Here is a 27,878-nt window from a genome sequence, read left to right on the forward strand (position 1 = left end):
TTCACTGATCTCTTGGTGTTTTCTTTTCTTCGGTGTGTTTTTTTCTTGGCCATGGCTGGACGATCCCGACACTCCTTACTTTATACTCTGTTCCTGTTTTGTCATTTCCTCCCCACCCCCACCACCTCCCTGGCTTTCTGCCATGGGTGCCCGATCTGAACTATACAAAGTCCCAAAGCGGTTGATGAGATCCTATCCTTGTTTGTTTCTGTCTTGCTGGCGGTCTGTTCGTACGGTAGCAACGTCTGTGTTTTTTCCCGAGTTTTCCTCACTACTCGCTCTTTCATATTCAATGCTATACGTGTCCTTTATCTTTTCTATTTGCTTCTTGCTTATATGAATGTCCTTTTTCTCTCGTTTGTTGACTTGGTGAGAGTGGCCGCAACAAGGTGGGTGTAGTACACGGGGGGTAATGGCCGAAAGGGGATGGACTGTACAAGAAGTGGTCTTTTCTGTTCCTGTGTATTCTCACGTTAGTCTGGCAATCGATCCATTGAGTTCTGCCTCTTCAATCACTACCGTAATTGTTCAAGCTCTATACTCAGGTTGTATCATCACGTGATCCACGGCCCCGCTACTTTTTTTCATCCGTCGTGACGACTGCAGAGTTGATTCATTCATTCAGTCAATCTCGTTCAAATCCTTTCACCTCTTTCCGTTCTCGATTCCACACATAGAATATCGACCCTACGTTTTGAAAGTCTCCATACGAGTCAATGTACCACAGAGACTGCCGCAGCGAGCATCTCGTCTAAACCTCTACCTTCTCTATACCCGGCGAGACGCGGACAAGCGCCTCGCCAGAGTCGCAAACAGCCATGCCTCCCAAATCCGCAATTCGGCGCACAAGACGCACCGCCGAGGAACCCACCTCGACCTCTGTCCCCACCAGCGCAGAGTCTACAGCCCCCCCAAATGCATCCGAGACTCCAGTACCCCCAAGTGCATCCGAGACTCCAGCACAGGCTGGCCCATCTGCCACTACATCTTCCCGACCACCAGTGCAGCGACTGCAGTCACTCAAAAAACGCACACCAGCCGGAAGTATTTCACCCAGTGGCCGGCCGCCCTCTGCGCTCGGCGGCGAGCAAGCGAAGCCGACTCTAAAATACAAGCCACGGGCCGTCGGGCGTCGCAGCAAGGAAGAGCGTGAGGCAATCGAGAAACTCGAGCAGGAACGATACAATGAGCGTCTCAAGGAAGCGGCTGCTATCCAGCGAGGCCGGCGCGGAGCCGCGTCTACGAACATCCGCGGCGGATTCCGTGGGCGCGGTGGCCCGATGGGAATGAGCATGGGCGCTGGTGCTATGATGTCCGGTCGAAGAGGCAGAGGCGGCGGTGCCGGAGGAGGAGGATCTGGTTATGACTCCCGACATTCCTCGACTTTTGGACCGCGGAGCCGCACGCGGTCTCATATTAGCGGAGGCAACATCCGGGCGGGGGGAATTTCTCGGACGACGAAGATGGTTCTGGCCTGCGGGTTAGTATTGACCAGATCAATCTGGAGAGCAGCGATGAGGAGTACACCCAATCGCACACCATCAAGGGTAAGATGCCTATTCGGGAGCGGCGCGAGAGAGGTCTACGGCCGGTGCGTGTGGAGCGACATCCGCACGAGGAACGGGTCGTCAGTGTCAATATGGAGTCAAGCTTGGGCGAGGCCGCCCAGCTGCGGGAAAAGGCTCGCGCGAAGGCTACGGAGAACAATGCGCTGTTTGTGGACGATGACGGCCCGGATACAACTGCCGCAGCAGAAGAGCCACGCGTGAAGCAGGAGGACGACGATGCGGTCATGACAGACGACATCCCCCTCGCTGATGATGACGAACTTTTACCCGCGCAGAAAGTCCGCGTGCGCCGGAAGCTGGCTGCCCAGAAAGCCATAGAAGAGAGTCTACCCGAACCAGAGTCGGAACTGGAAGCTGCCCGCGATCCCCGGCGGCTTTTACGGACTAGGGAGGAGATTGAAGAGTACGAGCGACACCAGCATGACCTTGAGGTCGTGCAGCATCTGTTTTCGAAGCCGGTCGAGAAGCCCGAGACTACGGAGGCTCAACCCGCTGAAGGAGAAGAAGCCGAAACAGGGGCGGAAGAACGAGGAGAAGAAGATGAAGCAGAGACGTCGGCCAAGAGTTATCTGGCCGGCAGGCTTTTCCTCATGCAATTCCCACCGATGACGCCCAACCTGACCATCCCCGGCACCGCGGAGGAGAACCAGCGGGAGCCCGCGGCGCCAGCCGCTGCGTCGGGACAGACCGAGCCGCCCGACGTCAAAGCTGAGGGTGACGAGGTGGAAATCGTCGAGGGCGGCCAAGCGGCAACCACACGCTCACCGGGCAAGATTGTCACCGCCGCGGCAGACACACCCCTGCCGGCGGGACGAGTGGGCAAGTTCAACGTGCATCGCTCGGGCCGCATCACGCTGGACTGGGGCGGGATCCTCTTCGAGCTGGACCGTGCCGCGGAAGTGGATTTTGTTCAGGAGGCACTGGTGGTCTCGTCTGTGGGTGATGATGACGATGGTGAGACTCCGGAGCGTCGCGTCTGGGCCATGGGCCAGCTGGGGGGGAAGTTCACAGTGACTCCGGAGTGGGATGCACTTCTGTAAAACCTGTACTGTATACCAATGATTCCCGAGACATCGTTAGTGCCGTCACTAGTTAATTAATACCAACCCCCTGACTCGCTCCACTTCTCAGGGTCCACGGTGGAGCTGCCTCACGACTGGCTCGGCCAATGTCGCGCCCATGTCAACGGCTTTTTCCCTTCCTTGTTTTCGATTTGAATCTTCAAATTTGATTTCTCCTGACTTGATCCTTCTCACTACTGCAGCAGTAGGGGGCTGGTGTATACTCCGTACTTCCCCTGTTCCGACGGCCCTCGCACGGACGCTTGAGTTAAAAAAAGACAAATCGCGCTCGCCCCGTTTCTGGCCCCTATTATTATCCTTCTTATCCGCATCTTTATTTTTTTCTCTTTTTCGCCTCAATCTTGGCCCACACCAACTGAGACAATCCTCCTCCTCCCCGAGTGGCCTTGCGACTTCTCTCTCCCCCTCGTGCGACTCTCTCCTCCTTCTTGATTGCCTCGCCAACTCGCTCCTGTCTCTCAACCAACCCCCCAAGGCACGCAAGCACCAGCACCACGCTTGGCTTGGCGATTGCTTAACCCCCTACAAACCAGACAACAAGCACATTCCACAATTATACCACACGACATCCCATCCATCAATCAGAGAATGAAACCCACCCTCTGGGCCCTCGCAGCCCTAACACCCACCGCCGCGCTCGCCGCGTCGCCACCTCCATCCTCCTCCGCACAAGATCTCTCGCACAACGGCCCCGTCTTTGCCAACGCCCACACCAATGCACCCTCAATACCAGACATCGATCTGTCCGAGATCGCTCCGCGCCGCGCGCCGCCACTACCCTTCCTGTCCGATGAGTCGCTGTCCGGCAAGCTGCGCGCGTCGCGCCATCTGCTCCAGGCGCGCAGTGAAGGGACGCTCGGCCAGACGCCGTGGATTGGTATGGCTATTGGGTTGACTTGTACGGCATTGGCAGCCGTTATGCTCGGGTGATCCCTTACCTTGACCTTGACCTCGCTTTCCTCTTCGGCCTCGACCTCGACACCATCCTTTTCTCCTCCCTCCGCTATGCCACGGAGCTCATACCTTTCACCCTCTTCGATTCCTATCCTATCCTATCCGCTTTTCATGTCGCGCAAACGAACAAATGCCTCGCGCGCACATCTGCATCCACGGTTCTTTTTATCGAGAATCTGGGGTTTCTTTCGACTTTCTGCTTCTGAGTACGGTGTTTATTTTTTTTATCTTCCTTTTCGGTTCTGTTCTGCATCTTCCCCGGCCAGAGAAGATACTAGATTGGCTGGGGAACGGATAGACTTGCATATGTGGCCATGTTGTGCTGTACATGATACCTCTTCTGTTGTGTCTACTTTTTTATTACTATTTGGGTTGGGAGACGTGGTGAGGATAACGTGTGTATGTATATAGCCTGCGGGCTAATGATAATGTTATTATTATTACCTATTCCTCTTCTATTCTGCTGTCAGTTTTTTTGCCATTCCTCGTTTAGTTCAAGCCCCTGCTTCTCATTCTGGCCTCTGGGCTTTCTTCCACCAATCCACCTCAATCCCAGGATCCCTGAGGGTAAGATTACACTATGCGCTCTCGGAGCACTCACTGGGCGCTCAGTGATCTGCTCAGCCTTCATTCAAGGTGCCCAGAGCAGAGGATCGGAGATGACGCCTCCCATCCAAGCTAGAGCTTCTATCAGCTCTATCCCAGTGGCTTTAGACCCGCGCTCTGAATCTGGCAGGAGGTGTCGCAGCCGCGATGGATGTGGTTATAGCCGGGACGCTTTGGAGACTAGTCGCCAAGGTCACGGAGGAGGTCGGAGTCGGGTTGATAGGAGGGAAAATGGTCAACGATGACGACCAGCCACCATTTTTGCAGTTGAAAGTATGGTCACTTGGGTCGTATGTATAGACGTCGTCTTTCAATACGTTAGCCATGAGATTTCCACATTCTGAGGATTTGGGTAGTGGAAGAAGGCATGACTTACCAGGGCTGATTTTGTCCCTCGACCACGTAGCATCAGGACCGAAGAAGCTGAGGCCGGGGTTACAGGAATATGGCAATGCCACCCCATTATCGTACTGGTGCGGTCCATCTTCGGTCCAAAAACAACCGAGGTTATTGAAGGCATGGCCGCTAAAGATCCAAATTATTAGCTTTCATACTTCGTGGCAGATAAGTTGTAGGCACCCACTTAGGCGAGGGACGCAAATATCCTTTATCATTGGTCAAACATTCGTTTGCATCTACATCGAGATAGCCGTATGCACCGCCATCCCAATTGCACCGCAACTGGATGGTGGCAAACCATTCTCCATTGCTTTCAGTGGCATTTACCAGACCGAAAGGAACACATTGTGTAGCTGCAGTGGCATATAGCGAGTCTTCATCAGCCAAAGCAAAAGCCGAGAGGGTGGTCGCTAAGAAAGCAAAATGGAAGAGCTGCATCTTGACGGCGTAAGGAATGTGAGAATAGGGATAGATGGTGAAACTGGAGCGCATACTAGTCATATATAGACAGCGAACTCGGCCCCTGCCGGGATTGGCCCTATACAAATAGGAATTGCAACGCCCGGAAGGATTGGCCCTCCCTTTGCTTTAGGTTAAAAATGCATGAGAAATGAGGGCTAATTTCTTCATCCTTCCTTCAAGACCGGCCCCCTAAGGGCTAAAAGGAACAACCACGCTCTATTTGGATACAGTTGAATTAAGTTAACGATTATATCAACAAGCGAGTAACCCACCCGGTCTGCGTTTGCGTCTACTTTGCATTTCAAACTTTTTGGTCATCCACTATGCCACTAATGCGCCAATCTACTGGTCAAAATTCCACTAATTAGGATGGTAGAAAATCTTTACTAAACGCGACGCTGCTCGCAAGATATGCTAGCCTCATTTTTGTTTGTACGTCACTAAACGAGAAGTGGTCTTTCCTGGCAAGAATGTAGCCAAAATATAGGAGTACTCAAGTTTTAAATACGTAAGGTTTGACAACCGACCCCAATAATGGGTAAATTCTGGGTACAAATGACACTCATCTTGCATTGAAACCTCACCAACTTGTCGTCCGCGCGGCTGCTTTGCCATCACCAATGTTATGTGCTAAAATCGCAGGACCAACATTCAGAGATAACATCTCCATATCTTTGTATCAAAGACTGCATGACAACACCAGCAGTCTGTGATCCACCCACCGTCACATCAAGAGAGAGGAGACCCTTCATGAGGCAATCAACGTGACGCTCCCAAACACCATCAGGAATAGGATCTGGCGCATTGCCATTCGATGTCTCCGACTGAGAAGCTTGTGATTCAAGCATATATTCTATCGCCTTTTCCAGTGCGCCAATCATGATGCTAGGAGTAACGTGGTAGGCCACGATGGGCGCTTCGGCACTCAAGCCGTTTTGGAGGTTGAACGTTTCTTCGGCGGGGAGCATGAGCATGCACTCGATTGTTTGGGAAACGGATGTTGCTGCTTCCTTTTGAGATTCTCTGATTCTTGGAATCAGATTAGAGTCGTAGGATTGATTGATTTCGTCGGCGAAGGGGGGCATAGCTTCGGCGAGCACGAGGGCTCCAAGGTCCCAAGGTATCGCAAGGGACACTGGATATATCGTTTAGTAGAGCTTGGGCAATGATAGGGAAGAAGGATCTTGCTCACTGAAGGCTATTCTTGAAGGAATCGACAGGTCTTGAAAGAGGTCCCTGCAATGGGCCACGAAAGGTCGGAATGATTCGTCAAATTTCTCAATCGCTCTCATGGTCGAGCTGATAGCCTCGAATGTCCCAACCGGGAGGCTGGAAACACCATCAGCCAGCATATGGAGAGAATTTTTGACATCGGAGATTTTTCTCCAGATACAAACTGCCTCTGCAGCTGCTTTCCGACAAATGCTTGGAATGCTGTGATCCAAATCCCCAAGAAGATGATTTGGGATGGTGACTCCGTTGGGAAATGCTGGTCACTGTCAGTTTTGTATCCTCATCACAAACCAAATCCATAACTTACCATCCGACTGAACAAATAGTTTAGGCAATTTGCATTGGTGATTCCCCATCAGAGCAGCCCCCGTGTCGCGAATGTAGCCACACCAACGAAGAAGACTCAAGCTGGCCTCTAGCAGGACGCCGTATTGAGAAAATGGGCCTAGAGTATCACAGTACTGCTTCACACGCTCATCTAAATCACGTAGCTTTTGAAAGCCCGTGTCAAGAAACTCGAGTGCTATACTCTGGTCGTTTAGGCCGTTGTGAGCTTTGCTTGGGATGGCAATCCCATCGAACATCAAAGTAGCAAAAACAACTCGGAAAGAATTAACGGAGTTTGCGTCTCGCAGGCAATTGCGAGCTCGGAACCATGCATCAGTATAAATGTCGAGCGATGAGTCGGATGATGGTCGCTGTCCATTCGAGATCCCGGCCAAGTTGTTCTCAAAACCAGAGCCTGAACTGGGCAACCATTGCAGTGAGAATACCCTGAGTACTGCTTTCAATGCTGAATCGGATTTTCTCCGAGAAGCCGGGCTCATTCTGTTGTTGTACAGATCACCGAAATGATCCAGAAAGCGAATACAACCCAGTAAAGTCAAGTTGAAACTATCATCTGGTATTGTAGCATTGACGGAGCTATGCCTGGTTCTCTTGTGCTGTAGTTGGAAGAATGAACCAGAACGAGGCGAAGGCGAGCATTTCTGCGGGGTCTGCGGACTGCTATCTTCGATTTGATACCGGCGCCCTGTTGCGTAGAGGTTACTAGCATAATCCAGGAACCTTGATGCGGATCCAGTTACAATCGTCTCATAGATCTGGCAAAGTCGATCGTCAAGGATATTCGAATTCATTTTGGAGTTGAGGAGGTCGACGGGGCTGCGTAGCGTGCTGCCAACGAACTGTGCCGTTGTTGAGCGTAGGGCTGAGTGCATAGTCTGTGGATTTTGTGGCGCGACGTCGTCATTTTCCGGTTCTGTAGCTGCCATACACTCCAATGGCGAGGCTGTAAATGAAGCGAGTGCAGATAGATTGTTGGAAAAGTATGGCACGTTGTCATCAGAGTGACGCTCCATATCAAGGTTTAGCCATGAGGCGAAGTCATTCTGGTCATTTTGAAATGCGGAAATCTCAGGTAATGCGATAGATGCACTTTCAAAGTTATTTTCCTCGGCGTATCCTGCTGACTGGTCTCGTCTCGGTTGACAGTGGCGTTGCCTCTTCTTTGGCCTTGAGTTCAGGCGTGATGCGGCAAAGTGGAAGGTGCATTCATGTCCCAGGCGCCGGCAATGGGTGCAGACCATATTGGCATCATCGTCTATAGGCGGTAGGAAGAAGCAACGCCGTTTCGAGCGCCGACATTTGTCGCAGCTGGTGTTCTGGCGACGCTGCGACCGCGCCGAAGATGGCCACGCCACTTCAGCATCAGACATAGCGGCTTACCGAATCACGATATTTAGTGAATGGGCCCTGTTGGGTCGGGTCTGGCTATTTGGTGATAGCCAACAAGTGTGTCGTAACCGGGAGTGCTCGGGGATATGATCGGGTATTCACGTAGGGAATATCTCGTTGCCTTGTTGCCTGAGATATTGGATTTGATTCCCGAGGCATCCACCCGCTCTCTCTAGTGAGGGCGTGCCACAGCACTTCACCCCTTGTTGAAGAAAGTACATTTTGCTTTTGTTATGGATTTTCATTTTTCCTAGATAACTCAACCACCATAACATATTTTAGCTCAGATAAAAATGCTCTTGAGAAACCATAGAAATAGATATATGCTATAATTGATTCAATTGAAATTTAATACAAAGGTGTTTGTATACATAATGCTGAATGTAACAATGCATAATGGTCTGAGGAGAGATATGTAAAATGAAACGCAATAATATACAAGGACTCAGTCCCCAATATCCGACAAGCAAGTGTTGCCTAAACATCTTCACCTGCCGCCCGGCGAATACAGTCCACGATGAAACCCGGGTTGCTCATGAAAGGCGAGTGACCCTCGTTGCACTCTTCGACATGAAAGGCGCCTTCACCCTGTGCAATCATTCTCTTTTGCACGGATACTGGCAATGCCAGGTCATTATTGCACACTATGTATGTGCTCGGAATCTCTTTGAAGGCCGAGTATGTTGCCGGGACGCTCAATGGGCCGGTAGGGAAAGATCCCAGCATATCGACTGCCTCTTGCACATCTTTAGGATCGCATCCGGTATAGAACACTAGGCCAATGATTTCTTTATCGAGTACCATAGCTCCATCCTTGTGCGTAGTATTGGTCAGTTATCATGACAGTCTCGGACCATCTGATCACCATACATACCTCGGTATACTTAATCCCACCATACTTCGCCTGCATTTCCTGGCGTTGGCGCTCGATTTCCTCCTCTTCTGGTGTCGTCGGCTTGATTTGCCCGACATGTGTCTGGCCCTTTGGCAGCGCCATGGCGGTCATATAAATCAGCCTCACAACCGCCCCCTTCAAGCCTTGCTTTTCTCGATCTTGTTTGCCCAGTCCCTTGACAGCCTCAGACATGGCGATTCCTCCAAATGAGTGGGCAACGGCAATCACGTCCCTGCCGGCATCCAAGTATTCCAGAATCACCCGGCGGACCGCTTGCGCATCTTGGTCCCAACTGGCGTGGGGAGGGCTAGAGTCGACTGAGGGCATTGTCACGCCAACGGCTTCATAGTTAACCTTGGCTAGGCTGTTGATGAGATGCTGGTAGTGCTTTGGCCTGTGCCAAGCACCTGGAATGATCACGATGGCTGGATTTGTCATTTTCATGTCTGGGGGATGAATTCCGGAGGATAGTTGGAGAGTAGTAGTAAACACCGAAAAAAGAAATTAAAAATTGAAGATGCTAAATACTGTAGAGCGGTTGCTTGTACATGCCATCGGCTCCGATGATTGGACCCACAAACCCTGCCTGTTTTACTTCTCATTGGCTCAAATGGGGCATCGGCTCCGGTGTGTCTATGTAGAAGTGGGTGATCGAGTTTGAACAATTACTGGTAGTATGTATTTACAAACTGACAGAAAAATTTGCTTGATTGATGGTATCCTTGCTCCTTGCCTTTCTGCATCACTCACAGCCCAATCGGCGAACCATATCGCCGTGTTTGGTGAATGGCAGGTCGACTAGGATAGAACTGACTCCACCTTCGTTTCTCCTTCACTAGAAAATGTTCCAATTCTGGACAGTAGTCGCGCTGTTTGCATTACCGATCGCAGTAGGAATATCTCCCTTGCTGCTGTTCAGACCGATCTCGAATCCATCGTATCCCGTGCAACAACCACTGTTGCACGTTTCAGTACCATCGTCCCCAGGAATGAACTGCCAGTAAATCTGATAATATTATTAGCTGTCAAAATCCATAAATTGAGGGCGCAGACTTACCCAAGGATATCCAGCGCCGTTGATGGCAGCAGCCTGATCATCGAAATCACTGTTGTAGGAGGTGGCCACTCCCCATTCCTCCACATAGATCAATTTGTTCGCAGCAGCTGCAACCTTTTCATCACCGGAAAGAAGGCCAGACCAAGTTGATGCGTCGCCAACATAGCTATGAATACTCATCAGATCAATGGAGCTACAGTTCAGTGCTGCCGGCAACATATTATAGCCGTGGCTATGATCTCCTCCAATACCGCCCGTGGCAACCTTGACCGAAGAGCTCCCAAGAACAGACTTGAAGTTCTGAGCCCGCCCACACAACCAATCCGACGGATCATCATTCGCGCCATCGTCTGTGAACTGGAACGGCTCGTTCTCAAGATCGAACGCGAGAATGGCATCGGACCACTGTCCCCATTTTTGCCCGCTGCTTGGAGACTGGTAGTTCAGAATCGCCGCAATACGCGCGTCATACTGGGTCTTGGCTTGGGAGTTGGAGTAGAAACTTGTCCCATACGTCGAGCAGTAGATGTCGCACCCGTTACCCGCGGTGCTGCTGTCGTGGATATCATTGCCATCATGTGGGGAAATGATCGCTTTGATCCCTTTGGCTGATGTCTGCGCGAGGACGGCATCAAGCTTCGCCAGTGTGTCATAGTTGTAGTCACCGATCGTGGTCTCGAATTCGGAGATGTCGTCAACGACGTTGCTGCCTTTCACGCAGCCTTTTGAGAGACCGTTCACCCAGATGCGGATCACTTTGGCCCCGTCGCTGGCGAGTTTGTCGATGTAGGAGGCTTGGTCAGATGAAGAAAGACCATGAAGGAAGTACAGGTTTGAGCCAGCGAATGAATTGGATGACCTTTTCACCTTGGGGATTCCGTGGACGGACGCACTCAAGTCCAGCAAGAGGACAACGGCGGCGGCTAAGCTGAAGCGCATTTTCATTCAATTGAAATCGATAATATAGAGCACCAATTTTTGAGTCTTTGAGAGCACTGCTTTGTTTCCTTGTTGTGTTCGATGAAAAATGTCGAGAACGAAGGGCAATTGGCACGTCTTTATACTCTATGCAGATCAGATGCTGCAGAACCGCCTTGATCTCCAAATGTGTTTCACCACACGGTAGCACTGCTACTTTTGGGTGTCTTCATAGAATATGGGCTTGTGATCGCCTGTTCCGTCGATCAGTCTCCTCATCGGAGCAGTCTAACTCTCGGTGATCCGGACCGGACGCGGTAATGATCCACCACGATTGATCTCTACGGAAGCACAGTAGAAAGCGGGGGCATCCGATGCTTGTTTCGCGTGTCGATGTGAAACAAAATATCAATAGTATCCATCAATTCTTGCTTTTCCACCTTGACTTTCAAGTAACGCTACGTTGGGTCCGATGCCCCGTTCAGCGATTCCGAGTCGCCCGTTCTCAGAAGGGGCCGTTCTTAAAATGGAAACTGGTATGTATGTTAACAGGATTTCATTGACCGATGTGTTTAGCAACTACGAAAGGACAACAAGCTCGTCCTTGTCTGTTTCCCCTCTCGGTACTCAGATCTGTTGCCGAGTTAATATCATCGAGATATCATCCAGATCTACAGGAACGGGATCTATGGCAACCTATGATCTAACCATCAGAGAGTGTTTCGTCTAGCCTTTCAATAATGGCCGGCCCTGCTATTGTTAGTTAGTGCCAGAGTGAAGTCTTGCCTAGGGGCCGAATAAAAACGCCTCGACAAGGTGGCGCAGAGCCCATCGATTCAGCCCCCAAGCCGCAACACCTGGACCAGATCAACGTCCGTCTCCACCTCCACACCTCCCTCCACACTCTGACCCATTCAGAAAACCATCGCAAAAATGACCATGTACCCCCCTATACCCCGATGCCCTCGCTAGGCCACGAGCTGGGCATCATGTTCGGCTTTATAGGCGCCTGTGTGTTCACGATGGTGGCGTATACTCTATTCTGGCGTGGTGAGTTGCGTCGTATTTTCCCTTCTCATTGCTCCACTCTTTTCCTTCCTTTACCCACTCCCTACCCACTCTCTACACATATACTGTTTGTGTGTATGACAAAAAGAAGAACTCAAAAGACTAACACACCCTTCCAAAAAGCTGCCCAACGCCGCGCCAAAGACGAAGACCTCGCCCGTCGCAAAGCCTTCCACACAAGCGGCACGCAGCGCCTCCATGATACCGCCGGCGGCGCGACAGGAGTCTTCGATAAAGATTCATACGGGCCGTTTGGGCCGGGGGTAGGAATGCGCATGGGCGGAAAGTCTTCTACTTTCACGCCGAACAATGTCAAGAACAATGGCAACATCAGTGGCAAGGCCAACAATAACGTCCATGAAAAAATGTTTGATCGCCATGCGCCGCTCCCACTCCCGCCGGATCGGGTGGAGTTGCCGGTTCATCTTCCGGGGGACGGGGCTGAGGTTGAGGTGCCTGTTATGTTGCAGAGGAGTGACGGGAGTCGCGCGCAGTTGCATTTGGAGGAGCAGGTGGTTTTTCAGAGGGGGAAGTTGGGGGGTGCTCCTGGTGGGAAGGGGACGGAGCTGGAGTTTTTATAGATGATTGTTTTGTATTTTGTGTGATATCAAGGTCCCGGGGAGCATCTATTACTTGTCTATAGCATTATTATTGGGTATATGTTCATCCACACGCCGGATCAGCCCATCCGCGCGTCCACAGCAACGACCCCATAATCACTACCAGAAACCCGAGTGCCACGCCCACGCTGGTGACGCCGTACACATACGCATGGCGGCGACGGGAGAGGGCATTCAACTCAGCAACCCACGTACTAATAGTAGTCGTAGCGCCGCAGAATCCATCCATAACACCCTGCAACACCTGGCAACCGACCAAATGCGAGGGCCCGCCGGCACCAAGACCAGGCACGCGCTGCAGGTCATAGCACATGCCCTCGATGATCGTCCCAAAGATATTCACCACGAAAGTACCCAGCGGGAACGCGGGAATGCGACTGTTGAGTCTCAGTGAGACAAAGAACCGGAGCAAACAGCCCAGCGGCGCGAAGACGAGCGCCATCACTGCACGGCCGCGCCACACCTCCCTTCCTGGATCGTGCCGGTCTGGCGGCCAGATTGCCAAAAACACAGCCCCGAGCCAGCAGCCCCAGGCCAGCACGACGACGACCGGGTCGACGATGCGCCGGGTGAAGGCGAAAGGCATCGTGGGCGTCATCCGCGTCAATGCCAAGGCGCCATGCGCACCGACGATCAGAGCGGAAAGGCTCAGCGCCACCGTAATCAGAATCACTGCCACCAACGCCATGAAGCTATACCCGCCATTGCGTGGCGCGATGCTCGCCCCGACCGGCAGCGAGGGATCAGGCAGCGCGTTAGCGAGAGCCAGGAAGACGTCGCGCATAAACGACGAGAAGGAGGTAAGGCTTCCGCAGAACCCAGTGGTAAGACCAATATACAGCGGGATGGTCTTTTTCACAGCGGCGTGTCTCTTCGCGTGCTCGTGTGCCTCATGCGCGTCCTTTGGCGCTGCCATTTCATTGTGCTGCGTCGCGCCCCATTCCTCCCGGAAGAGATTCTTGTCTTCCATTAGGAACCCCATCACCAGACTGCCCGTTACATTCGCCCATAACACACCCGTCACGACGGGGGCACCCGAGTAGAAGGTTAGCGCTTGGAGACCCAGGCGGGCGAGGGTGCCTAGGAGCGAGAAGAAGATGAGGTGTGACACGACATAGAGGTTCGTTGCATGTTTGGAGGCGGGTTTTCGGGCTGGTGGAGTTGGTGAGGGTTGCTCGGTCTCAGGGATGGCGGCGTCGGGCCATGATTGTCGTTGCGCCGAGACGGTGGCGACGGGCTGTGGAGCGAGGGTTTCGCTTAAAGGGGGCTCGTTCTTTTCGTTAGCGGGAACGACATCCTCGTGGTCGGAGGGACGGGGCGGCATTGTGACATGGCTGAGTGGAAGAAAAATAGTGAGGAGGAAGAAGTAGTGTTTGGGACGAGGCGATAAGTGATTAAGCTTAGTGGGTTTGATTGGAGATAAGCCACTCATGGCCCATCTACTGCTCTCCCTCCAACTCTCACTCTCTCACATACATTCTCTCTCTCTCTCTGTCACACTCTCTCCTTGACTAATATCTATTCTTCTTCTACACCCCTCACTACCACCCCGCCATGTCTCTCCCCCCAACCATCCACGTCTCCTCCCACCCCTGCCTCCTTGCCAAGCTCTCCCAGCTACGCTCGCACTCTACTTCCCCGCGCGAGACGCGGGCCCTACTTCACGAGATCGCATCGATCTTGGGCGTCGAGGCTTTTGCAAGCGCCCTCAAGCCAGCGCGCACAGGGACGGTACCTACTCACTTCGCTCTTCGACTCGGGAACACCCTGGGCCTCCTCCCCCCATTCAGGCTGACGGACGGTGTTACAGGACAAAACCCCGCTAGGTGCCGAGTATGAAACGCAGGGCATCGAGCCTGCTGATCTGGCACTCGTGCCGATTCTGCGCTCGGGACTGGGCATGGTTGATGGTAAGGAGAATCAATCTTACTTTTCCTATCTCTTATCATTTTAGCATCCTGTGAATAACTACTATACTGGGTCTGGAAGCAAGACCCACATACACGTCACATCTATAGAAGAAGCTAACGAACACCCACACCACACCAGCAATCAACGCCCTCCTCCCGACAGCAGTCCCAATCTACCACCTCGGCCTCTTCCGCGAGAAAGTAACCCTCCAACCCGTGGAATACTACAACAACCTGCCCTTCCACCGCAGTGAACTCTCCCCGCAGTCGCCGGCATCGCTCGACCAAACGGCCAACACGGCAGCCGCGTCGCTAGCCGTCCTTCTGGACCCCATCGTCGCGACGGGGGCAACGGCCGAAGCAGCGATCCAGATGCTGCGCGACTGGGGCGTGCAGCGGGTTCTGCTTTTGAGCGTGCTGGGCTCGGCGCAAGGATTGCATCGTGTGGCGGGTGTTTGGCCGGAGGGCGTGGAGATTTGGGTTGGGGCAGTGGATGAGGGATGTAATGAGAAGGGGATGATTGTGCCTGGGTTAGGGGATATTGGGGATCGGCTGTTTGTTGCTATTGGGAAGTGAATACCATTCTCGGCCGACCCTATGGCAGGCCAAGACTAAGTAGATACGAAAGAAATTCCAAGGTGGATAGGTTATGTCCCCGCCAAAAAGACGTAGTATTCTGCGTGTAGATTATACTTATAGTACATGGAAAAGCGACAATGGAGAGAACATGTGCAAGGGAAACAGAAATGAAGCACAACAAAAACGGCAAATGCTGAGAGGAGACCAAGTAATCAAATCAAGTGCAAGGGCGGGGAAAAGGGACAAACAAGAAAGCCACAATCAATACAAAGACCGGACAAGCCGGCATTAGAAAAGAAAGACGGAAAGACCAAAAAATCCAAAAGGTATCAAAACGGCACAAGCAGACGGGACGAGGGGGGCACGATTAGGGGGCTAATGTGGAAAGAACAAGAAGAAAAAGAAAGAAAAAACTCCACGGAGTGCGAAAGAAACACGCAGGACCAGCCAGGTGTCGAAAAGCAAGCAAAGTCAAACACCGCACCAGAGTCCCGCGAAGGGGAAGTATGCAAAAAACCAAGAACCAGCCGGGAATCACCACCAGGCATTGCGCAACAAGACACCTTGCCGCCTGCCACAAGGATTCCCGACCCTTTCCAAAAGCAAAAACCCAATGTCCCAATGAAAGCGTCCACAAAGGAGAGTAAGAAACCCGAAATCAAGGAGTGACAGAAAAAAAAGAGGAGATTGGATAGGTCAGTGACCTAATAAGCGGTTCCGACGCTAGCAAGCGTCTTGGTCGGCATCGCGTGGATCGGCTGGTCCTTACCGACTCGCAGCGAGTCCTCGTAGCCAACCAGGGCCTGGGAATGCAGCTTGAACGACTCCCCCATCAACTTGGTAATTCTATACACACAGTTAGCGCTGAAATCTAATGGACACAAGAAGGAAAACTTACCCCCATACCACCACACCGTCTAGGATGTTACCCCATACACGGGCCACGGTGGAGCTGAGTTTCCCAAAAGCGTCGATGGCATCATCATCGAACAAATTCCGCACCTTGTTGTAGATGGCCAGTTCCGCCTCAGTCGCGGGCTCGTCGTCATGTTCCAGGCGATAGAGCCAGAGACTCAGGATGACCATCAGATCCAGGCCGCAGAGAGGGTGCTCGACGCTCCAGTTGGTGGCGGAGGTCTTTGCAACCCAGTTGATGCCCTGAATAGCAGCAATCTCAATGCACTCAAAACATTGCTGAACAACCTTGTTCATCTCCTGTGATCGCTTGACTTTCTCGCGGGCGACAGTCATAGCAGCCGCCACCTCGTATGAGGAGTGGTAGCGCATGGCCTCCTGGATGGATTTGAGGTCAACTTCCAGGCGCGCACGAGTGTTGCGGTACACCGCCATCGAGTTGAAGATGAGCGGGTGGCCCTTCTGCGGCGTACTCAGGGGAACAACAATCGTTTCCGGCTCGCACACATCCAGGGAGCTCTCCCAGGTCTCCAGAGCCAGGCGCAGCTTGTACTCGGTCACCACATCCTGAAGAGCCTCGAAACTGCGCTTGTGATTCCACACCTGCAAAAACAGAGCATTGATGAGGACGCGAGTGGCGAAGGCACTATAGCGGGTCTGCTCGCCCTGGAAGAGGAAGTCATGCGCCTCGCGGACAGTGAGCGTGCTGGAAGAAGCCAAGGTGCGGCGCCAAGTCTCTTCATCAGCGGCATCGAGATTCCACAAAGATTCGGACGATGGAAGCTCCAGGTTGTCGAACTCGTCGAAACTCATGGCAGGGGTGTGGTTGAACGTGAGCGTCAGCATGCCGAAGAAGATGTACACGGCGAAATAAGTCCGGCGACAGGACTCATCCTCAATCCACTCGTCACGGGATGGAGGGGTGCCCTGGCGAGCCTCCGTCCGCAGCTTGTACTGATAGCGATTGCCAGCGACCATGTTGGCCAGTAGACTCTTAATGGAGCAAGTCCACTCAAGACCCTTGGCGTCGCCACTCCAGCTTTCAAACACCATGTTCAGCAGAGTGCTCTGCATCGACCACAGGGGGCACTTGCGCGAGTCAAAGTTCTCCTTGTGCTGCAGGAACTGATTGACCAAGACCTTGGAGCCGATGTGGAGGATGAAAGCGTCCTCGCGCTCAAACGTGTACAAAGCGCCGATTGAGAGGACAGCAAGCAACAGTGGCGGTGAGGTCGAGGTGGGCTGGAAAGACTCCTGGTGAAGGAACGGCAGATGATGGTGGTACAGGTTGAAGTACGTCGACAAATACCGGTTCAGCACAACGGTGGACGGCAACTGGAAGGTCTCCGGCAGCGCGCCCAGAGTATCAAAACTCTGGATGCGTTCCAGCACCATATTGCGTTCCATTTCGTTAGCAATCTGGGGAGCCTTGGGCAGAGTCAAAGCCTGGCTCGGCCCTGGCGACCGACGGTAGTTGACCGGGCTGACGGGACCCGTCATAGACGGATACGGCGACAGCGCATTCGGCGTGGAGTTTCCAGACATGGGCAGCGAATTGGACAGCGAGTGGAGCGACGGCGCGAGCACATCACCCACGGGGCCATAGCGGTCCACGAACGTGGGCAAATGACCATCGTGCTTGGGGTCCGTGGACGAGACGAGCGTATCCCAAGGCATCTGAGGTAGGGTTGCGTTCCCCGAGAGGTACGAAACGGAATGGTCGAAGGACCCGCGGGCGGGAGAAAGCGAGCGTTCTGAATCGGCGCGCTCGGAGACCTGGGTTGCCGCTGCTGCAGCCTTATGTTGGAAATCTGTCATCAACATGGCTGCAGTTTCAAGATCGACCATACCATCGCTGCTTGCCTCGATCTGCTCCAGCGTCGCCGGGTCGATGGTGATCGAAGGCTTGGACGGGGCGGATGCCGTCGACGCTTTCTGGACCCCACCGCCGCGGCGACGACCCTCCGCAACCAGGGGAATCCCGCCATCTTTAGCGTGAACAGTACGGTCATGGCGTAGGAGAAGATCGCGGCGAACAAAGGTACTCCGGCATTTTAAGCACTTGAAGGGTCTCTCTTTGGTATCTGTGTTCACGAGGGGTTAGTCGCGTGTCGCGGATCAAGATTTCCAGACTTACGTGAGCGTTCATGTCGACTGCGGTGCTCGCTGCGGCTGAACGCGCGATTGCAAAACTGGCACTTGTACTTCTTCTCGGGGGCCGATGTCTTCTTGGCCGGCGAATTGCTGGCGGTACCGGGGGCTGAGGGAGCCATGTGTGTAGCGGTGCCAAACGAAGGGAAGCAGGACCGGTGATTATTGTCACAGCGGCGGCGGTATCGTTCCCTGAGTGTGCTCGCACCGGTTCTGAAGGCGTGTCGACGACAAGAGTTCGCTGGGATGTCTGATCATTCCTTGAGTGGCTTGGGGGGTGGTTTGTTCAAGTCGAGTGTTCGGTTCAGTGTCCAGCCACAGGCGGACGGGCGGAGGGGGGTGTTGGTGGACGGAATAAGGAAAGGAAGGTACGGGGTTATGTTGGAAAACCCGGAAGATGTTGAAGAGAGGTGGGATGGGGGGGCAGAGAAGGGAGGGGGGGGAGGGAGGGAGGAGAGGGGGGAAGTGGATGGGATGAGATTGTGAAGAAAGAAAGAAAGAAGAGGAAGAGGGAGAGAGAAGAGGGGGGGGATCGAGCGAGGGGGGAATTCAGGGAGGGGGAACAGTGAAAGGCCGTGGGCCCAAGCAGAGAATCGCTTACCGACACCGCGTGAGAGACGAGGGGCGAAAGCGGGACTGGAGGCTGGGGACGGAGTGGCCCTACGGCCACGCACTGGTGCTTCCTATGTGTACATCCCGTCTTCCTTCTACCCACCAGCCCGGTTCAAATCAGACCTGTCCTTGTCTAGCCCCTCGATCGATGGACAGGTCGTGGCAGCAACACAATAATCCGGTGGCTGGGACGATGACCCCCCCCACCCCTTTTCAATGTGATCTTGTTCGCCCTGCCCAGGCGGATGCGTGGTCCAGTGAGGTATGCAGCCATCCCGCCATGTCATTTCTTTCATTCATCTCCGTACTTGCTCCCCTCCATCCGCCCCCTCGGACCCCTCTCGGGATCGGCGCATCCCACTTCGAGATCGAAGAAATGATCTATGGTGGATGAAGCCACAGCCAGCGACGGTGTCACCAAGATGGACACATCGCGTACTTTTGTCTAGTGTGGCGCCAGCCCCGCGAGTCATGAGGGCTGAAACAACAGATGTTCTGTACTACTTATCAACCACTAATAGACCAGCGGCCTTGCTTTCTTCGGCAGATCTCATGTACCATCTCATTTTGGATTCATTCAATAATGAATCCAAAATGAGATGGCCAGGATCCGACGACTCAAATGGCTCACGCGCCATCGACCCGCTTTGTTCAGAGACGCGATCTAGTGAGGTTCGGGGGCTCCACAGCTGGTACACTAGGGAGCGCGGCAGATCGGATACCTCCCTTACAGACCAAGGAGAACCCGTGAATTCTCGCCCCTCCGTGGGGCAACAACTGCATCATGGCCAGCCACGACGCGGACGCGGTTACTTGGGAAACGCGTGAAGCCTCATCCGTTGCCCGAGTACACCGCCTGCGTCGTCTCTGAGCGGTGAAAATTATCCACTTGCCGTCCCTGCAGCGGACCGGCCCCGTCAACGTTCTCGACAACTGTTCACTTGGTCTGTCAGGTCAGATTCCGGGAAGCAAGGTGAGATGGATGGCCGATCCACCATTCCGCGAATCCCTTGGCCGGGGCAAGGCCGTGTCTCATTCCATCGGTGGATATTCAGCAACTCCCACCACCGAGGCTGCAGCCGCGGCCCAATAATGGATCTGCGAAAGCGAAATCAAATCGGGCCAGATACAAATCAGGTCTGCCCACCGGACTCCACACCACACACCAATGCCGTTGGTAAGAATTTCAGGAACCTGTTCCCCGGCGCCGGCCCCTGGACTAGTGGACACCGACAGCCAGGCTTTCGCGCATCATCGTCCCGACAACTGGAGGACGAGAGCGCGATCCGGCCCCGCCGAACATCCAACACGGTCTCGAATTTGTGTATCGATGTCGGTGAGGACGAGCTTCAACGAGCCATCTTCACCGCTTCATGACGTCGAGCAATTGCGACCTTGTGCGAGTCTCCACTGATTAATTATTGTTAGGATTTTCGTTTCGTCACTCAAGACCCATTGTGCGCGCTATCCCGAAAAGCCTCTCGCTAAAGGACGGATCCCGTCCGAATTCCCAATCGCCTGGAAAGTATGAGGACAAATGCTCCACAGGGAGAGAAAATGGAGTCCGCCGCAAGTTAGGACTACGGAGAAGGATTACGTGGGAGTCTCGTTGCACAGAAGATGGTTCCTTCAGGAGCGGGCGGATGTCTCGCCCCGTCCCGACAGACGGGAATGGGAATCTGGGCCTGAACGGTGGCCGCGGAAATTGCCATCCGCACCCTAGGCTCCAAACGATTTGTAGATACCTCCGTATATGTCCCAGACCTGTCGGTTGGAGCTGAACCATGGAAATTGGATCCCCGGAGGCGTACCATGGATCCAGTCGACGGGCCGCATCTTGGTTCGCAGCTGAGGCACGTTCGATGCAGGATCATCCTTGAACGACCGAGACAACCTGCCAGGGACTGCCGTCTGCACCGGAAAGAAGCACCCAATGCAGGGGGTGGATCTTTTCTATGGATTGTCCGATCTGTACTCCGTACGTAGATAGTCAATCAATTCGCGACGAGTCTCTCACGGGAACAACTATTGGCATATCGAGTCCATAGTCTGAAAATTATTGATTGCTAGGAGGGAGATACATAAGAATTGTACCAGTTATGAACAATCCACCGAATTTTCTCGAATGCCCACATGGAAAAGAACGGAGAACCCGGCAAACTTTCATCCGCAGCAGACGTGGATTGGTGGATTGGTAAGGTTCAACGTCTGCGACGACCGTCGTTTATGGTGGCATAGCCTAGTCGTCAGAGCGGGATGCGAGTGGGGGAATTGCGAAAATAAAAGAGGGGCGGTTGGCTAAATGTGGTGAAAGGGGGAAAGGGAGGGGCAGCAGTAGGGCTTGTACCTGTTAGCGGTTAGCGGTTAGCACCACCCGGCGGAGTGGTTCACCCATCTCTCAGGGGCCGGTAGGTGGACGCCATTGGGTCCAGTCCGGGCAGGATTCGTTGGTGCTGTGGATGATGTCGTTGGGTCTGCAAGGCACAGAAGGACGGAAGGGCTGTTTTGGTGGCGATTTTGGCTGATTAGGGCGGGTTGCTATGGAAGACTATTTATTGCTTGGATGTGGTGAAGGTGGGCAGGATGATGAGTTCATTATTGTCGTTGAATAACTCTAGACTGTCCTTGGGTTTGGAGTGGCGCTCGGCATTTGGGCTTGACTGTCTGACTCCAATAGATTGGAGTCTCTTTTCTGGAAAGAGTTTGGAAGGTAGGTTTGGGATTGATAATAAGATTCGACTATGAGGTTATACTTCTGTGTTCTCGTATGTATGGTTTCGGGAGATTCGTACGGTTAATTGTCAAGCGTTCACCATCAAATTGCTCGTGGCAGACTGACCTATATTTCCAGAAAAGAGTGTAGATGTTGGTGTTCATTTTCGGCTTAGAATCTTCTCTCGAAGTATCCCACGAGAGCAATCCGAAACTGAGGGTGGATGTCATGCTGGACCATCAACGTGCCAGTTTCGATGGATCCATCCCCTCTCCTTGTATCGTGTTGAGTTTGTAATTCACTGGGCTGAAACATCGAAGATTTTATTGCGAACTCATACCGTCGCACGTATATACTCCTTCCGGCATAGGGTTTCATGCTCTCAGAGACAGGATATATATCGTCCAGAATATGTTTCACCTACGCCCTAACATCTAGCCTTGAACCAGATGAGAGAGAAAGACGCTTATTTTCAACGAGAGAGAGAGCGTCGTTAGATCAATCCCAAGAGCATGTCATGGCCCCTCAACTTCCAACTCCAGGACCTACATCCCTGACCCTTTCTGCCAAACCCACACTGATGGATCTTTTCACGTGCCCATTGACTCCCGTACAGGCTAATTACTCCCGCCAAATGCCCATGAGTTAGTATTATTCACCACGTTGAACCGGGATACGTGGACTCCCCAACGTGTGGCAGCATGTCTACTCCTTCTTTCATCCTTCCTTCTCCCTCGGCACATTTCAGCGGGGACGGGATAGACCCAAAGAGTGCTAAGCCCAGCCGGAAAACCTCACGACTGGTGCCGTCCGTGCCGAGCCGCCAATAATGGACCCAGAATGGTCCAGCCTGTTTGAGGGCGATGAGGATGTGCATACATAGTCTCCCAAACTGTCGGGTCGTCTCTACCGAAACGGCGATGATTGCCAACGGTCTTGCAGATTGGACATGGGCTGGGTGGTGTAGACGGGAGCCTCCAGGGACCTCGTGAGCTACCGCGCTGTACTAGTTAATACTGGAGAAGGGCCGTTGATCGTTGTCCTGAACAAGAATGACCTAACTGACCGTCGTTAGATGACGAGAAATTGAATGGGGGTTCAATTGATTGTTAGTTACTGTAAGGGTCTGGGTAATGGACTGCCGAGAGGAAAAGCTAAGTATACGGCGGCATCGATGGATTGACACCAAGCCATTCATCTAAACCTGTTAAAAAGCACCTTCGTTTTGACGTTAGTGTCGTTGTTCTCTTCTCTTAACTACAGCGACGCGTGAAATCATCCATCGTGATGCCAGGCGTCAATACCGGGAGATTTCAAGTGCACCAATCAACCAGCGACCCTTGAGGCATAGATCCGCGCCATCGCTTGGAGCCAATTCATTGATAAGATCCGCAACCCCTTGTGCTAAAGAAATAATAAAACGGCTCGCCCGAAGCATGGGTTCACGCCGCCCCGTGTAATAATTCCCGACAGCAGTATATAGTTAATCAATCAGGAGCAAGGGTGCTGTCAGCAACATCAGTAAGCTAGTGCGCCTCGCGTCTGCTCATTTGTTTGGAGCTCCAGCCACCGAACCAGGGAGGAGGTCAGCAATATGATGCGAAAAAGATGTCATTCGTTAGGGCTATGGTTACGCCTCGATCACTACTACCTTGAAGACCAACGAGGACTTCGTGGGTTTCTGTCACACTGACCTCGCAGTTGGGTTGGATATTGTCCGAGTACACAGCGCAGGTGTTGGTCTCCTCCTCAATCAGCAACCATCGTCGCCCGACTGACTCCCATGTGCTCATCGGCCAGAGCCGCGGTCGATCCACCACGACGCCCGTGCGGGCAGCAGAGTCTGTCGGGACGGAAGAAGGAGTTCTGGGCGAGATCAAGGTAACACAGTATGTTAAGTAATCCGATGTCCGTAATCATCAGTCCTCCGGTCGGTAGTGAGAGTCATAGGTCGGAATTCCGTCAGTGCCCCTTAGCAGCCAGCGAGTAGTGAGTGACCTAGGCTGTAGTGAGCAATGCAGCCTCCGTGTCACAGCGATCACCATCGATACTCTCAGTGAAAGGCCCCTCCTCTTTTTGGAACGGTAACGTTACCACCCACTAACTCCCACTCCACTCCTGACCAGACCATCCCCCCCCCCCCCCTTCTCCTTCTTCCATAATCCTTCTTCCGCTTCTTTTTGCCGTCGAAACATTATTCTTCTTCTTGTTCTGTTCATACACTATTATTCTTCTTATTCTTCTTCCTTCCTTTGTTCTGATTTCTTCTGTCTTCCTCTCGTGGTTGTTCCCCCCACTCACGCCCACTCTCAGGCTGCCCAGGCTGGCCAGTCACACCCGCTCGGGTCAGTGGGCTCGGCAAATTGCAACCTTCCCCCTCCAACAGGAATCTCAGCCATGAACCCCCCGGTTTAACTCTTGGAGAGAGAGAGCGCGCAAGAACGCGTTTCAGTTCAGCACTATCCCATCTGGTGGCCCCAGCCACCCCAATGTACGACACCCGCGCTGCAGACCTGGCCGACTCTGGAGGATCCGCGTTGGCGACCAAGTCGGGCACGTTTGCGACCGTTGTCGAATACGCCCACGAACAACCCACCAACCCCACAACCGCCTCCCGCCTTCGAAGTCGCGGAAACAGCATCTCGCGAGACTTCCAGACCAACCGGTCGCCTCAGCGACTCAATCCAGCCCTCAAGATGGCGGCCCCCGGCTACGCGGTCAGCCCCGAGCCCCCACCGGCGCTGTTCGTGCGCGCGATGTACGATTATGATGCGGACGACCACACCAGCTTGAGTTTTCGCCGTGGCGACATCATCCAGGTCCTGAACCAGCTCGAGACGGGGTGGTGGGATGGAGTCATTGACAACACCCGTGGTTGGTTCCCAAGCAACTACTGCCAGATAATCACGGAGGCCGACGATTTCGGTGAGCACCTCGGTGAGCACCTGCTGATGCAGGGCCATGACGAGGCGGAGATCAGCGCAGGCTCGGGCCTGGAAGATGAGTACGGCGAGGGGCATGACGAAGAGGACGAGCTGGACTCTGCAGGCAACCCGCGCGATTCGCATCCAATCCTCCCCATCGAGGGGATCCCGCAACCCAAGGAGCAGGAAGAGGCGGCATTTTGGATCCCGCAAGCGACACCGGATGGCCGTCTTTTCTATTTTAATACCCTCACCGGCTATTCGACCATGGAATTGCCCTTCGAAAACCCGACTACGGCCAACGAAAATGGCCCCTGGGACCGGACCAATTTTTTCGTGCCCGACCAGACGCGGCCCCCTCCTGAGATGATGGCGGGCGGTTTTGAACGTGTTGAGGACGAGTACGACGGTTCGGCGTCGGAGGCGGAAGGAGAGTCGTTGATGTTGGCTTCGCACGGATCGATTTCTCGCCGGCGCCAGTCCTTGATGGACGGAGTGTCTCCGGCCACCTCGATGGATTCCTTGTATCCTCCCAAGACTGCCGTGGATACCAAGGGCTTGGAACAGATCTCCAAGGGCCACCAGACCTCGTACAGCACCGATACAACCAGTCTCAACACCTCTACCACCGAAAGCCTCCCAAGACCCTCTATCTCTTCCAATGCCCCGCAACACTTTGTGGACGACGGCTTCGCACCACCGGCCACCTGGGCGATGCTTGTTGATAACATGCAATACGCCATTGATGCTTACCGTCAGGCACTTCTCAATGGCGAGCGTTCAGAGTATGTGAGGAAGGCCGAAGACATTTCCGATCATCTTCGCATGCTTTTGGCTGCTGGTTCAGATACGACGGACAATCACTCTGGCAATCCGTCTATCATCTCCACTAACAAGGCATTGTATCCTTACTTCCGGGACATGATGTCCAAATTCTCCAAACTCGTTCTTTCCTCCCATATCGCCGCTGCCGATTGGCCAGGTTCCGACTCGGTCAACAAGTGCCTGCAAGAGGCCGAAGGGGTCATGCAGGGTGTGGTGGGCTATGTGGAAGTCGCCCACCAACAGCGTGGGGATACTATTCGTCGTGTTATCCCCGGCTTCGTGAGCGGCAGCCCCTGCGGTGGTAGCTGGCAAAACAATGGCGTCTCCTTGAATGCACCCGGCCCGACCTCATTCTTGGTTCCAGAGGGCGGTGATTCACGGGTGGAACCGTCGGTGACTCTTGATGCGCTTCTGTTGGACCAAATCGATGTACTTCGAAAGTCTCTAGTCGGAAGTATCCGCCGACTTGAAGAACATTTGTCCCTCAACCAGAAGGTTATCACGATTATCGCGCATGAAGATCTCGCGGACCAGATCTCTGCTGCCGCAATCAAGGTCGTTGAACACTATCGTCCCTGGCTTTCGGCCGTCGAGTCAATCAACCTCGCGTCGCTGGGAACCAGTTTCCAGAACCCCCAACTGGTCGATTTTAGCTTGCAGAAACAAAGAGCCTACGACGCTATAGCAGATTTTGTCTTGGGCTGCCAGGCAATTTCCGCCCCTCTTGCTGATGAGTGGGCCGAACTGCGTGGTGATTCTCTCGAAGACCGGTTCACTGCTGTGAAAGGCATCGCTAGACAATTGGAGAATTACATCTCACAAATTGGCTTCTCGCTGTCGTTGCTCCTTGAACAGATTCCCGCTGAGCCCACATCCATTCTCCGGAGTGACAGCCGTTTGGATGAGGTAGATGAGTCGCTCACCGGAACTCACAACCGTGCGGAATCTGTGACTAAGATTGGCGGAGAGACCATCGGCATACCTTCTTCCTATGCCCTGGATGATGACTCGCAGAAGGTGCGACGTAACATGGACAAGGCTCAAAGGTTCTTTGGCCAGGCGCCACCTACATCTATCACCCGCGAGCCGGTTCAGGAGCCAGTCCGGGAGCCCGAAGAGACACCATGGTTCCTGAAGATGGATCACGAAGGCGAAGTGTTCTACGATAACAAGGGCGACGCTCCTGTCCTAAAATGTGGAACATTGGCTGGGCTGGTCGAACAACTTACACGTCATGACAAGCTTGATGCTTCATTTAACAATACCTTCCTCCTTACCTACCGCTCCTTTACCACTGCCTCGGAGCTTTTCGAGATGCTCGTCCAACGTTTCAACACTCAGCCTCCGTTCGGCCTGAGCCAAGATGACATGCAAGTTTGGACCGATCGCAAACAAAAGCTTATCCGATTCCGGGTTGTCAATATCCTTAAGAGTTGGTTCGACCAATTCTGGATGGAACCCAATGATGAGACGAACATGGATCTCCTGCGGCGAGTCCACGCTTTCACCAAGGATTCTATTGCAACCACGAAGACCCCTGGCTCCCCAACCTTGCTTGCTGTCATTGAGCAACGACTTCGAGGTCAAGACATTTCTGTCAAGCGCCTTGTTCCAACCCAAAGCAATGCTGCGCCGCCGCCGATCATCCCGAAGAATATGAAGAAGCTCAAGTTCCTCGACATCGATCCAACGGAGTTTGCCAGGCAGCTGACGATCATCGAGTCACGTCTGTACTCTAAGATCCGCCCAACTGAGTGCTTAAACAAGACATGGCAGAAGAAGGTTGGGCCCGATGAACCAGAGCCGGCCTCGAACGTCAAGGCCCTGATTCTGCATTCGAATCAGTTGACCAATTGGGTCGCCGAGATGATTCTGACGCAGGGAGACGTCAAGAAGCGTGTGGTGGTCATTAAGCACTTTGTGAATGTGGCCGAAAGGTGTCGCACTCTGAACAACTACTCAACTTTGACATCTATCATTTCCGCCCTTGGAACTGCACCCATTCATCGCCTTGGCCGGACATGGGGTCAGGTCAGCGGTCGCACATCCACCATTTTGGAACAGATGCGCCGCCTCATGGCCAGCACGAAGAACTTTAACGATTATCGCGAGACATTACATTCTGCCAATCCGCCTTGCATTCCTTTCTTTGGTAAGACTCGCAGCTGCGCTGACCGCAATCCTTTCCCCCTCCCACTTCTATCAGTAAACTGACCTGTTATGCTAGGTGTCTACCTTACGGACTTGACGTTTATCGAGGACGGTATTCCGTCTCTGACGCCATCGGAGCTGATCAACTTCAACAAGCGGGCGAAGACCGCCGAAGTAATTCGCGATATCCAGCAGTACCAGAACGTCCCGTACCTGCTACAGCCGGTCCCCGAACTCCAGGATTACCTTCTCAGTAACCTGCAAGCCGCTGGCGATGTGCACGACATGTATGACCGAAGTCTGGAAATCGAGCCTCGGGAACGAGAGGATGAAAAGATTGCGAGGTATGCTGAAGCCGCGAGCAGAGACAAGAACTCCCTACTATTTGCAAGCACCGTTGCGATCCTGCGATGATTTTGGCTGCAATTTCTCTCCCCCCTTTTCCCGCATGAAGTCTGTCGGGCATTTGCTTGGCGAATATCCAACTTTTATGACCTTA

General features: G+C 53.3%; 13 protein-coding genes across 13 annotated transcripts; 7 read left to right on the plus strand and 6 right to left on the minus strand.

Moving 5' to 3' along the window:
• Positions 1-818: 818 nt before the first annotated feature.
• On the plus strand, positions 819-2,608 carry N7510_007710 (putative DNA-directed RNA polymerase III RPC4; the record flags this gene model as incomplete). Its single annotated transcript, XM_056979635.1, has 2 exons — positions 819-1,408; positions 1,486-2,608. The coding sequence occupies 2 exons, from the start codon at positions 819-821 to the stop codon at positions 2,606-2,608; spliced, it is 1,713 nt and encodes a 570-aa protein (XP_056832678.1).
• Positions 2,609-3,238: 630 nt separating this feature from the next.
• On the plus strand, positions 3,239-3,580 carry N7510_007711 (uncharacterized protein; the record flags this gene model as incomplete). Its single annotated transcript, XM_056979636.1, has 1 exon — positions 3,239-3,580. One exon carries the CDS (start codon positions 3,239-3,241, stop codon positions 3,578-3,580), a length of 342 nt encoding a protein of 113 aa, XP_056832679.1.
• A 1,155-nt stretch (positions 3,581-4,735) lies between these two features.
• N7510_007712 (uncharacterized protein) lies at positions 4,736-5,101 on the minus strand (the record flags this gene model as incomplete). Its single annotated transcript, XM_056979637.1, has 1 exon — positions 4,736-5,101. One exon carries the CDS (start codon positions 5,099-5,101, stop codon positions 4,736-4,738), a length of 366 nt encoding a protein of 121 aa, XP_056832680.1.
• A 593-nt stretch (positions 5,102-5,694) lies between these two features.
• On the minus strand, positions 5,695-8,022 carry N7510_007713 (Zn(II)2Cys6 transcription factor domain-containing protein; the record flags this gene model as incomplete). The annotated part of the gene is made up of 3 exons (XM_056979638.1): positions 5,695-6,206; positions 6,264-6,560; positions 6,612-8,022. 3 exons carry the CDS (start codon positions 8,020-8,022, stop codon positions 5,695-5,697), a joined length of 2,220 nt encoding a protein of 739 aa, XP_056832681.1.
• Positions 8,023-8,518: 496 nt separating this feature from the next.
• Positions 8,519-9,374, minus strand: N7510_007714 (alpha/beta hydrolase; the record flags this gene model as incomplete). The annotated part of the gene is made up of 2 exons (XM_056979639.1): positions 8,519-8,829; positions 8,936-9,374. The coding sequence occupies 2 exons, from the start codon at positions 9,372-9,374 to the stop codon at positions 8,519-8,521; spliced, it is 750 nt and encodes a 249-aa protein (XP_056832682.1).
• A 580-nt stretch (positions 9,375-9,954) lies between these two features.
• Positions 9,955-10,932, minus strand: N7510_007715 (glycoside hydrolase family 5 protein; the record flags this gene model as incomplete). Its single annotated transcript, XM_056979640.1, has 1 exon — positions 9,955-10,932. The coding sequence occupies one exon, from the start codon at positions 10,930-10,932 to the stop codon at positions 9,955-9,957; it is 978 nt and encodes a 325-aa protein (XP_056832683.1).
• Positions 10,933-11,651: 719 nt separating this feature from the next.
• Positions 11,652-12,560, plus strand: N7510_007716 (uncharacterized protein; the record flags this gene model as incomplete). The annotated part of the gene is made up of 3 exons (XM_056979641.1): positions 11,652-11,673; positions 11,737-11,961; positions 12,103-12,560. 3 exons carry the CDS (start codon positions 11,652-11,654, stop codon positions 12,558-12,560), a joined length of 705 nt encoding a protein of 234 aa, XP_056832684.1.
• An 82-nt stretch (positions 12,561-12,642) lies between these two features.
• Positions 12,643-13,923, minus strand: N7510_007717 (FluC/FEX family fluoride channel; the record flags this gene model as incomplete). Its single annotated transcript, XM_056979642.1, has 1 exon — positions 12,643-13,923. One exon carries the CDS (start codon positions 13,921-13,923, stop codon positions 12,643-12,645), a length of 1,281 nt encoding a protein of 426 aa, XP_056832685.1.
• A 230-nt stretch (positions 13,924-14,153) lies between these two features.
• Positions 14,154-15,085, plus strand: N7510_007718 (uracil phosphoribosyltransferase; the record flags this gene model as incomplete). The annotated part of the gene is made up of 3 exons (XM_056979643.1): positions 14,154-14,330; positions 14,410-14,509; positions 14,649-15,085. The coding sequence occupies 3 exons, from the start codon at positions 14,154-14,156 to the stop codon at positions 15,083-15,085; spliced, it is 714 nt and encodes a 237-aa protein (XP_056832686.1).
• A 707-nt stretch (positions 15,086-15,792) lies between these two features.
• N7510_007719 (C2H2-type zinc finger protein) lies at positions 15,793-18,276 on the minus strand (the record flags this gene model as incomplete). Its single annotated transcript, XM_056979644.1, has 3 exons — positions 15,793-15,934; positions 15,987-18,087; positions 18,141-18,276. The coding sequence occupies 3 exons, from the start codon at positions 18,274-18,276 to the stop codon at positions 15,793-15,795; spliced, it is 2,379 nt and encodes a 792-aa protein (XP_056832687.1).
• A 1,084-nt stretch (positions 18,277-19,360) lies between these two features.
• N7510_007720 (uncharacterized protein) lies at positions 19,361-19,594 on the plus strand (the record flags this gene model as incomplete). The annotated part of the gene is made up of 1 exon (XM_056979645.1): positions 19,361-19,594. The coding sequence occupies one exon, from the start codon at positions 19,361-19,363 to the stop codon at positions 19,592-19,594; it is 234 nt and encodes a 77-aa protein (XP_056832688.1).
• Positions 19,595-19,744: 150 nt separating this feature from the next.
• Positions 19,745-20,143, plus strand: N7510_007721 (uncharacterized protein; the record flags this gene model as incomplete). The annotated part of the gene is made up of 1 exon (XM_056979646.1): positions 19,745-20,143. The coding sequence occupies one exon, from the start codon at positions 19,745-19,747 to the stop codon at positions 20,141-20,143; it is 399 nt and encodes a 132-aa protein (XP_056832689.1).
• Positions 20,144-23,968: 3,825 nt separating this feature from the next.
• N7510_007722 (putative cell division control protein Cdc25) lies at positions 23,969-27,793 on the plus strand (the record flags this gene model as incomplete). Its single annotated transcript, XM_056979647.1, has 2 exons — positions 23,969-27,380; positions 27,456-27,793. The coding sequence occupies 2 exons, from the start codon at positions 23,969-23,971 to the stop codon at positions 27,791-27,793; spliced, it is 3,750 nt and encodes a 1,249-aa protein (XP_056832690.1).
• Between the last annotated feature and the right edge of the window lie 85 nt (positions 27,794-27,878).

This window comes from Penicillium lagena (genome assembly GCF_028827675.1).
Source record: "Penicillium lagena strain IBT 129212 chromosome Unknown utg000005l_segment0_segment0, whole genome shotgun sequence".
Lineage (NCBI taxonomy): Eukaryota > Fungi > Ascomycota > Eurotiomycetes > Eurotiales > Aspergillaceae > Penicillium > Penicillium lagena.